The 12,041-nt window shown below is 34.2% G+C and overlaps 1 protein-coding gene across 4 annotated transcripts in view; it reads right to left on the bottom strand.

The window, feature by feature from the left end:
• Positions 1-12,041, bottom strand: part of LOC128216528 (tyrosine-protein phosphatase 99A-like) — a 70,698-nt gene that overhangs the window by 27,350 nt on the left and 31,307 nt on the right. For 3 of the 4 annotated variants that reach the window (XM_052923112.1, XM_052923115.1, XM_052923116.1), the window contains 5 exons: positions 11,765-11,860; positions 10,879-11,057; positions 9,693-9,719; positions 4,697-4,823; positions 959-1,073 (listed from right to left, as the gene is read on the bottom strand). In XM_052923112.1, the coding sequence (XP_052779072.1) occupies positions 959-1,073; positions 4,697-4,823; positions 9,693-9,719; positions 10,879-11,057; positions 11,765-11,860 (544 nt within the window). The remainder of the gene's footprint in view (positions 1-958; positions 1,074-4,696; positions 4,824-9,692; positions 9,720-10,878; positions 11,058-11,764; positions 11,861-12,041) is intronic. The other variant, XM_052923114.1, reaches the window with a different exon arrangement.

The following is a 12,041-nucleotide window of genomic DNA, read 5'->3' as shown; positions in this document are numbered from 1 at the left end:
AAGGTCAAAACCGTGTAATTCTTGAATGTCAACATTCATTTTCCTATTTTCAGATAGCAACAGATTCTGTCAGCATTTTGCAGAAGTAATTAAAACAAAAATTAGGACTATAATGCAATTCAGCTGTAACTCATTACAAATTAGAAAAAGTTATGACTGCTTTGTGCGCAGTCCTTTAAATGCTACTTTAAAGGTCATCCCTTAATAACATCAAAAACATCAAGATATTCATGTATGACATTTCAAAATACAAACATGAATGTGCAATAATACATCTTTACAGTCAAGTGTAGAAAACATAACTACAACATGTATCGCAGCTTTGACATTTAGAGGGTTGAGTGGTTCCATTAAAATCAAAAAATATATTTTCTTTGAACAGAGTATCAAATAAAGACCTCAGCCTTTTGTGAATATGACAGTAATTATTTAATATATAACCACATGATCAAATCAGCATGCCTTTTAATAGGCAACTATAAAATTAACTGCTTGATTTTTATCCCCACCCGCCACATATTTTTTCCGCCTCCCCTTAAATTTTATTTACTAAAAAAAATGTTGAACTGGTGGGGTCTGTATTTGGGTATCGGTCTGGTAATGTCCGAGAATGGCGTTTATTCATACATTATATGCCGCTTCGACAATGACAATTACAAAGAGAAACCCAGCTATAATTCCCGCTTTCATCCTGGGTCCCATTTCAATAAGAAACCCAAGTCGTAAACCTTTTGCTGTTAAAGAGTGCTAAAGGTTATGGGCAGAATCTATGCATTGTTTTTATTGAAATGCAATTAACTCCCAAAACAGAGTTTTGCCTGGAAATTTACGATTATAAGACTTACGATCCTTATCAAAAACAGGCCAAGGCCCAGGATATCAGCCATGTAGGAAGATAAGTTTGAGGTGCAAAAAGGTTCCTTGTTGATTATAAAGAATAATATAACTGACAACTTACTTGTACCCTATGACAACCGCAACTATGATGATCATAATGGTAAACCCCACGATTATTCCAGCGATCATCCCGGCCTGGGAAGTCTCGGGCTTTGTTGCTGTCATCATCGTTGGATCTGCAAAAAAAAAATCTCCCATATAAGCATTGCAAATTCATAATAAATTATTTTCCTATTTTTTTCCACATTTATCATTGGCAATAAATCGAGAAATCAATAAATCAAGACATAAGGGTTTTCCCACAGGTATGTTTTAAATCATATAATTATCTTATTAAAAGTTTTTTATATGTTGGTTACATAATTGGTTTTTACAACTACCTCTTGGGTTCAAAGTGAATAAAATTATGCCTTCTTGCTAAATGTCACAGAATGTGGCTAGTCAAACTCAGGGGATTCAACCTGGGACCCCCTGCTTTCCCAAGTTAGCTGCTGCATCAACTCAGCTACCGGCTTTAAAAACTCATATTGACTGTGACCTATTTGAATCCCCACCGTGACAATATAACTCACATAATATGTGACCTTTTCAAGTCACAACCATGACAAGAGAATAATATTTTAGTGAAAATAAAATGCTATTACCATAAATCTTATTCCATCAATGTATTCCAACTACTGACATAAAAGCATCCTAGAACATACACATCTAAAAGCACACCAATACAATTCACAAAACCTAAGATACATGTAAAAATATAGCAATATTTTAACTACATGAATAATCATAAAAAAACAAAACATAAAAGTATATAAATAAACACAAGGTATATAAAAATAAAAAACGTAAATTAGTAGTATTACAATGTTGTTTTTCTTTGTGAATAAGTTAGTTCTTTTCCCATGTAGCCAATAATAATAAGAGTAATATTGAAAGTGAGTCCTTTAATTCCATATACATTGGCCGGATTGTTCAGATTTTTATTAAAGTTAACAATGTGATTTAATGACATCGTTGTTAACTTTTAAAGGCAAAATATTTGATGATGTGCAAAAATGTTTAAATTAAACAAGTCCAGCTAAACCAGCTGTCTAAACTCTTGTATAGAACACTCAGGGCTTTTTCTGCCCATTTTGGGGAATAAGACCCTAGACATTTTGGGAAGATTTGCGTCGCTAACTATGCCAAAATTGGGAATTTAACAGATAAAAGAACAAGCTATCCAGTCTCCTGCGAATGAGAAAAGTTATTTTATCTTTCAAAAGACCTGTTAAGGCTGAAATACCAATTGCAATGTAAATTAACGATTTCTGAATTCAATTACCCCTAAAACTTGACATCACATAATTTGTTATGATGTTAAATAAAAAAAAACAAAAAACATATTTTTTACTTTTGATTGGGATTTTTTCTTAGAAGATTGGGAAAAATATCTTATATTTTGCTTTGGGAAAAGGTCCGATAGTCGGACCTGTGGTCCCTTTAGAAAAGCCCTGACACTGCAAAACATAAGTGAATCTGTGAAACTTATAGATTTGGAACGTTAACAACGATGATGTTAACAGTGATGTTAACTTTAACAGATCTGAACAATCGGCCATTTATCAGTGGTCCATGACTATAAAATGTACCTGTCTTGTTGACATGTATGCCAGGGTACGGTTGCTCAGGATCTGAGTTGTGAAGTAAACCTTCATCTCATGTTTATTTCAAGTTGGGTAGTGAAAGTGAATTAGTTCTATAATATTAGATATACTACAAGCGCTTGACTGCCACAAAACCCAGGTTTTAATAAGGGCAATTGAAAACTATAGCCATTTTATTTCTTGAATGAATTAGGAAAAAGTAGCAGCCTTTGTCTTTACTTTTATTAAAAAGAGACATTACTGTGAATTACTCTGAGTGGAAACTATTTTTCCATTTTCAGTAACAGTGACATTGACCCCACCCCCTTAAAAGCATTTCAAAGCTAGCTCTTCACAAAAGTTACCTACTCACCAACTTACATCACTTTCAATCAATTCTAACTAAGTTATTGGGTGGAAACCATTTTTCAATTTTGATTAACAGTGACCTTGACCTTAACCCCACCCCCCTAAAATGCAATACCAAGCTAGCTCTTCACATAAGTTACCTACTCACCAACCTCCATCTCTTTCAATCAATTCTAACTAAAGTTACTGAGTGAAAACCATTTTCCAATTTTGAGTTACAGTGACCTTGACCTTGACCTCATTACCCCTAAAAGGCAATCACAATCTAGCTCTTCACATCAGATACCTACACACCAACTTCCATCACTATCAATCAATTCTAACAGAAGTTACTGAGTGGAAACCCTTTTTCAATTTTGAGTTACAGTGACCATGACCTTGACCTCATTACCCCTAAAAGGCAATCACAATCTAGCTCTTCACATCAGATACCTACACACCAACTTCCATCACTATCAATCAATTCTAACAGAAGTTACTGAGTGGAAACCATTTTCAATTTTGAGTTACAGTGACCTTGACCCCATCCCCCTAAAAGGCATTCCCAAGGCCAAGCTATCTCTTTACATGAGATACCTACACATCAATTTCCATCACTATCAATCAATTCAGTTTTTTTTCTTTCTTTTTTTCACTTTCTGATTCTCATTTTCTATTATACTTATAAAATCAACTTAGGCCACACCAAATTGATCTTTAGTTCCTCGGATTTTTGCCCAAAAAAAATGGAGCGAGCGAGCGAAATAAAAATAAAAATAAATTTATTTTTTTTATCATTTTTCATAAAATATGAAGCGAGCGCGAGCGAAAAACATATTAAAAATGGACAAATTACACTTCAACCTATATTTAAACTCAAAATATCTGGTTCACAGGTAAAAAAATTGGAGCGATCGCATGAAAAAAATAAAAATATTTTTTTTACATTTTCAAAAAAACAGGTGCGGCGAATCCGAGGAACGAAAGATCAATTTGGTGTGGCCTTAGCTTGTTACCAAAATTTCTGAAAAAGTTTATTTTTGATAACATTCAAACAGGAGCTTATCGGCCTTTAATGGAAGAGTGACAGGTGAAAAATCTATAAATAAAACTGAGTCACACATAGGACACTAAACTGGTATTAACTAGAGCTGTCACAGGAGTGACGAATACCCCCAAATGCCGCCTGGACACAGGAATGGCAAACCATTCCTTTGAAAAGAGGCCATAACTCCAAGGTTACTGCACAATGCTTCTTCTTTTATCATGCATGTATTGTTTTATTTAAATCTGTTGAGTAATTTAGAAGTTACACTGCTGAAAAGAAAAACTAGCCTTTCATGAGTTTTCGTCCGGAAACCGTTTTCCTATTTTTAGTAACAGTGACCTTGACCTTGGCCCCACCAGCCCCAATATCAAACTTGACCTGTATCTTCTGATGTTACACCTGTGTACCAAATATTTTTCAAATATGTCTAGCCTTTCATGACTTATCGTCCGGAAACCATGAAAACCAACAGACCAACCGACCGACTGACCGACAGACAGACCGACCGACAGACCGACCCACAAGCTCACTCCTATATACCCCCTCAAACTTCGTTTGTGGGGGTATAACAATGGAAAGAAGAAATGAAAAACTCTAAAACCATTCAGCTAAAAAATCTGAATAAACAAGCTACGAAATTTTTCTTATTTTCAAGACACACACAGCTACTAAGCTAACTTTCTATTCAAAATGTGGCATTTTATAAACCCAAACTAAAACAAATCAAAGTTCAAGGTCACTGTGAGCAATTCTTACAACACAAAATATTATCACTCACCTTCTAATTGAAAAGCGACTTCTTCTGAGTAATCTCCCCTATATGTTGCCGTTGAGAAGATACTTTGGGTGATGGCGGCTATTTTTAGCTTGAAGTGGTTGTTCGTTGGTAGACCGGTGAGGACCCGCTACAAAATGAAAATCAAAACACTTATAACTTATGTTTGCAGGAAAGGACATGTTCTCTTAATATGACAATAAAAATTAAATTAATAGACAAGCCCTCGATAATTTCCCACTTTGTAAAATAAAAGACTTATTGAATGCAGGTCCATCTGAAAAAATTTTCAAAGTTATCGCATAACTAGCTAATCACTCCATTGGTTTAACAGTTATGACTATTTATATCGGGGTATTTGGGCATTATGTCAATTCTTTGATCAATCAAGAAAGGGAATGACTCAAAAGGGCGTTTCTCAATAAAAAAATATACCCAGAGTTATGAAACTTACTGTATATGTGCGCATACTGTCATGGTCAAGATATGTACTAAGTTTCATGTCAGTATCTTGACCTGTACTCTAGTTATGGCCAAAACCCAACTTTTTGCATACATGTCAATAATGACAGTGGAAGCCAGGTTTAAACCTTTGTACCCCAACATTTTTTCTTTGAAAATGAAGCAAGAAAAAATCAGATTGGCAGTCTATTTAAATTAATATTTTACATTTTAATCAAAGAAGTATCACAAAAGAAACTGGTTATTAATCATTACTGATTTCTTCTCTCCCTGTCTATTTTCAAGCAGGATTTCTTCTCTCCCTGTCTATTTTCAAGCGGGATTTCTTCTCTCCCTGTCTATTTTAAAGCGGGATTTCTTTTCTCCCTGTCTATTTTAAAGCGGGATTTCTTTTCCTGTCTATTTTAAAGCGGGATTTCTTTTCTCCCTGTCTATTTTAAAGCGGGATTTCTTTTCCTGTCTATTTTCAAGCGGGATTTCTTCTCTCCCTGTCTATTTTAAAGTGGGATTTCTTTTCTCCCTTTCAACTTCAAAGCGGGATTTCTTTTTTCCCTTTCAACTTTAACCCTTTACTTCATAGATACGCAATTTTACTTATCTATCCATAGCTTCATAGATACGGATCTTAACGTTTTATCCATAGCTTCATAGATACGTAATCCTACGTATTCGTAATGTAGGGGCATTTATTTTCATACCTGATGCTTGTTTATGCGCTATAAATTCATATTCATGAAGTATAAACATCGATAAATACAATGCACTAAAAAAAACACTATGTTACTATTTAAAGAATTTCGGAAAATCGCGAAATAAGGTCACTGGTATCAAAGATGCGTAAAACGTTGACTGCGCAGGTTTGTGGGCATTTCTGTCTCGTTTTCCTCGTGGAAATTTACACAATACTGCAAGTTATAATTAACTACCAATAATACAACTATATTTTATTGATCATGCGCCTGACGTCACAGGTCATGGTTCGAAAACGTGTCAAAATGTCGGCCATGTTGGATAAACAAAAAATCATCTGGCTTGTATAAACAAAGGCCATAAATCATTATATGGGACATATGTGTCACTTCTGTTTCGCTAATCCGGTCATAAAAATGCGCATCTGCTTCTACAAATTGAAAGTAAGTACAAATGTGTTATAAAATAATGACTATCCCTATTGTTAAACTTTGACATGACCCAATTTAACATCGATCAGCTGTTGAAACACGTGTTTTCGAATACACAAGAATGCAATGTAGAGCTAATTTCTGCCCTTGTTAACTTCAGTTTAAAACAACATTCCTGAATAATGTCATTTATATTTCAGTGTTTGTCTGACGAATCGGAACATTCTGGCTTCAATTAAAATGAGTTTGAGACATTGAGTACGACGTCGAGAATTCAGACCTCGGCGTCACGCACACAAGGATACGAGAAATGAGGATTTTTAAAATCAAACCCAAATGACAATACATGGACATGCAATAAACGATATAAATTTAGTAAACAATAACATGCAGGCCTCATTTAGTAGTTGAATAATAACTTTATTTGTTCATTGTAGTGTTAAATAACCGAAAGTTATACGTACTGTGACTGTTGATCAACTTTTTTTTTCTTCTGTATCATATATATAAATATACCGTGCTTCTTTGTTGTGAACTATTTTTTAATTCTGTCCATCTTTGTGTCAATTCAGGTTGCATTAAATGAATTATAAAAATATGTTGTTTATATAATATTTCGTGTTGTGTTTGATAAATAAAAGTGTAATAAAAATTAATTTTCATCAAATTTGACATATTTTTCTGTTTGTTTATGAATATCATGCGGAAATAATTTAGATAACAAAATAATATTTATATGACTGGATTGGAAATTTAATTCTCTATAAACTTTACATTGATGACTTATTGATTAAACCAAAAGAAATACTAAGAAAATAGGTTTGTAATACATTAGGGTTAAAATTCCAATAATATCAATAATCTCCTATGAAGTAGGGGTACTGATATGAACTGATAAGCCATGAACTGGCAGCCTGAAATGGCTTAGGTTTACATGAAGTAAAGGGTTAAAGCAGGATTTCTTCACTCCACAAATCAGACACAAGTAAGAAACATAGAATTACAAACAAAACATTTACATACATGTTGCATAATTCTGGCCTATCATTTATCATTCTAAGAAAACAGTTTTATACATCTCATACAAAATTGTTTAAATAGAAAGGTGCCAAATCCAGTAAAGACAGTTACACGAAAAAGGAATGATGAAAACATGCACTTATAAAATTGATACAATGTCGTGAAATAGTAATACATTTCATTGAGAAAAAACAAAATCAATTTGCACAACCTGCATACTTCAGGGCCTTTTTACCACTTTTACGGCAAATTTTTACCACTTTTACGGCAAATTTTACCACTTTTACAGCAAATTTTTACCACTTTTACGGCAATTTTTTACCACTTTTACGGTAATTGAAAAAGAGTGATTTTTTTTAATTCTTGGGGAAAATTCTCAAAGTACTTTTTCAAACATTTAGGGAACAAATGTAGTAAAAAATCAATTTAGCAGTAAATATATCACTCAAAAACATCATTTAATAAAAAGTGAGATTCTCATATTAAATTTTTTGAAAATGGGAAATTTCAGAGGCTTTTTTGGGGAAGTATCCAGGTATCGTCTGTGATAAGGAAGCATAAAAAGGCCCTGAACTTGCAAAATGTTTGATTAAAATTTACATAGCTGGTATTGCTATCTTGTTTTTCCCATCAATATGATTGTGAACAAAATGCCTTAACATGAAAAGGAGAATGTAAAAAATGAAGGGTTTAATCAAAAAAACAATTTTTAATTAAGTACACATTACTGCGCTATGGGATATAGCTTTCTTAATCCAGCTGGCATCAACTTAAATCCAGCTTTCAGCAGTTTAATTCAGCTGCCAACTAATTTATCCAGCTTTTAACACTTTTAATCCATCTGGCACCTATTTGATACAGCTGCCAACTAGTTAATCCAGCTGGCAGATAATTAATCAAGCTGCCAGCTAATTAAATTAAGCTGGCAGCCTGTTTATCCAGCTGACAGCTATGTAATCAAGCTGGCAGCAAGTTAATCCAGCTGGAAGCTTGTTCATCCAACTGGCAGCAGCTCTGGAATACTGTTTTCTGAGTTACTTTACTGAGTATATTTAAGCACCTATGGCATCAGCCAATATTTTAGCAATATGTACATACACGGGTGTTCTGTTTTTATAGTACTGATAAGCCTTCAGTTTCTGCTAGTTAACTTGTTAATAAATGGCATAAAAATCCGTTGAACAAGAGTTCTGTCGAATTTTAACATAAAAAAGAACATGTTCCAACAATGAGTCACTGCACAGCAAAACTACTTGTAAGCATGTGTATGAATGCATATTGGCGATCTTGAGCCGGTCAAAGAACTGAAAATTGGCATTTAAACTGAGCTTGACAATAAATCAGTGTGTGTATACCACGTGATAAATTACGTCATATATGCTACGTCGGAAGGCAATATTTTGCTTAAAATGAAGACTTAAATCAAAGATAACTTTTCATTTACAACACCATTTTAAATGAAACAAGGGGCAGTCTATGCCGCTTAAAGAGCCCCACATTTGTTTTATTTCCGAAATTTGATGAGGTCATTAGTTTCATCAAACACTTCGACAAACCTGTTTCCAAAATAATGTTTTGACAGTGCTCCGTCAGAAGGCCGTATGTGAAAAGGTTTGTCGAAGTGTTTTAAGAAACTAAACTCATAATCAGCCCCGGGTAAAAGACCAAAGGTTGGGCTTCGTAAGCGGCGTAGACTGCGCTATGTTTCATTTAAAATTGTGAAGAAATAGTGAAGTTATCCTTGTTTAAAGTCCTTTTTCAAATAAAAATAATTGCCTTCCGACCTAGCATTTATGACGCAATTTATCATGTGGTATACACACACTGTAAATGTCATCTTGCTTACCAGCAAAATCTTCCTAGTTTGTCAACAAGCAAGTATATATATATTTCACTTTTAAATAATGAGTTTAAAATAAATGGAAATCAAGGTCAGTTCATGTTGATGTAACATTATTGTTAACATGGTGATTTAACATTAGTGTTAACACAATCACACACACAATAGCAATTAAGCAAATGAATTCACAGGTTAACGTTGTTTGGGGTTTTTTACTTAGTTGAAATAATAGAGCGTTGAACAGATTTCATGATTTTAGTGATGACTTTTAGTGTAATTTCGAGTTTGAGTTGCCTATGATGAAGGTCACTAAAATAAGAATATTACAAATTACTGAGAACAAAGAGAAAATATTTAAGAAGAGCCGTGCACTGCCTTTTCCCAAATGCCAGTTATGAAATATAATGTGCATAATTCATTTTTTGGACATGAAAATAGCAAAGCAGTGAAACAATTTTTAAGGTTACAGATAACCATTTTTTGCAGAAAATGCCTCAAGTATGATCCAGTGTTAAAAATGAATTGGTTAATACAAATGGAGACGAAAATAGAATACCAGGTAGAAGTTACAATTCCCCATGTTCTGAAAATAAAGTAAATGGTTCTTAAAAGGCTTATGGATGTTATCTTATGACAAATCCTATACCCTCATATAATTTTATTGTATTCAACTGAAACACCTCGGCCATCTCAGTCATACAACATGTCTAAAATGTATGCCGATGCACTAGTTAAGTAGTTAGTAAAATTAGTATTTGGTAAAATTAGTGTAAATAGTAGTGTTTTAACATGTAATTTTTTTTTTACTATGTTCAAATTGATTCCCAGTAAAGTGTATTATTGCATAAATCATTAAGATTCCTAAGCATAAAATCCTTAGACTGCTTAAGTTAAATTACAATGCAAGCTACTAGCAGCTTAGTTAAATGTAAAATATTCCGACATGTAAACTGCCCATATACATACGATGCCATTTTGAAGGAAAATGGCCAAGGTGTTCCGATTGGTTTTGTGTATGATGACCCATATCATTTTTAATACATTATTTTTAATGAATTTCCAAGTAGTTTTCTGAATGTTCTTGATCACGAAATGAAGGGAATAAACATATGAAGACATGCCTTAGGAAAACAGCAAAACATCACATCACAAAACATCACATCACACACAAATGGATTTGACACCTTTACATTTATATTAACATTATCGTCTGTAACAATGGTACTTAATTTTGGGATACCATAGCAAATTTGTAAAAAAAGAGGAAACTAGTATGAAATAATGGTATCCCCATCACAATATATTCAAAAAGTTGTTTTTTTTTGTATAAATCAGATAAAAGCCAACAATTAAAATGTTTAAGTTTTGTGGCCAAAAAAAGAGGAAATCAGCTGAAAATTGGCATCCCTATTAATTACGTCATGGTTCGTTAAATACCGTCGGACAATGGACTGACAAATTCTCTTTTTTTATGAATATGCATGAGGCATTGGAGACAACTCTTCTTTCGATGAATTCTCAAGTTACAATTCAATATTCAGCAATAACCCTGTTGTATCAGTAGCCTCCATTACAGCTTGCTACTCTTAAGTATGTTCGAGGAATAGGACCCTGATATAAATTTCAAACTTGAATATTTAGTAATAAATTTGACCTTATGAAATAAGCAGCTTATAACAGCTTTCGAGAAAAGGGGCCCTGATGTAAATTTTAAACAACTTCAGGCTATGAACCATACGTACTGTATGCTCATTCTCGGCAACCATGACTTCATTACTCCACGGTGTTTCCGCGCCGTCTGTTCGATAGTAGATAAAGTAAGAGTCCACTTTTTTGTAGACAATTTCTGGCGCTGACCACTGCACGACCACTGACGTTGGCGATAAAACAGTGACGTTTAGAATCTTGGGAGCGCTTGCACCTGGAAAAGGTCAACATGGCCAACATTTAATATTTTCTTTCAAGGCTATTCAGGAATGTGATTGACCTGGCAGCTGGCAGGCTGAAACCATTCTGGCCATGGGTTCTTGGGGCTCAAAAGCACACTGCCGTAGAAGAAAAACTTACTTTTGAGAAGCGCTTTTGAGGGCTCTCCTGACTTCAAATTTGAAGCAAACTGTATTATCAACTCTTAACAACCAAAAGCAATAAAATAACTTTTTTAACCAGCTAATAAAAAAAGGTGTTGTTTTTTGGGGGGGAGGGGTCCCTGGGGCCATTAGATCTGCGGATTTCCACGAATCTGCAGACAAATCACATCCCTGGCTATCATATCTGTTATGCAGCTAAATTCCTGATACCATAAACAGGGATGTGATTGACCTGGCAGCTGAAGGGCTGAAACCATTTTGGGGAGGGGTTTTGGGGCCACTCAGGGAGAAAGTAATTTTTCAATATTTGACTGTTACAATTTCTAATGATTTTTTAGAACAAAATTGGGTTGACAAAGTTGGAGACTAATATTATATGCTTTCCAGAGGTTTATAGAGATTGTTCAGTGAAATAAAGATGACACTTATTTTCCGTCCTAAATGAAACAGCAGCATTTTGGTACCAAAATTTACAAATTAAAGGCATAGTACTGCAATTTTTACAAGGGGAAGAATTTCAACAAAACAAAATCCCCACCTTTCACATCCGTGAGTGCAGGGTACAGGTCGCTGTAATCACTGTAGCCTCCCCCAGTCTCAGCTCTGACCCTCAGTTGATACGATGTGTAAGGCTCTGAAGTAAACAAACAAGTTTTAGCCTGGTTTTAAAATGGACAGAAATGTACTATAATGGCATGTGAGAATGTACAAAGCATGGATACTATGAAATAAGATGACTTTGGCTGAACATTGTCAATATTGCATTGTGCAATTTGCACCTTTGATTAAAGATATAAATTGCCGTCATTAATAAA

The sequence above is a fragment of the Mya arenaria genome, chromosome 14, assembly GCF_026914265.1.
Source record: "Mya arenaria isolate MELC-2E11 chromosome 14, ASM2691426v1".
In the NCBI taxonomy this organism is placed as follows: Eukaryota; Metazoa; Mollusca; class Bivalvia; order Myida; family Myidae; genus Mya; species Mya arenaria.
Note: the sequence above shows the minus strand (reverse complement) of the source record. Positions and strands in the feature narration are given on the sequence as shown.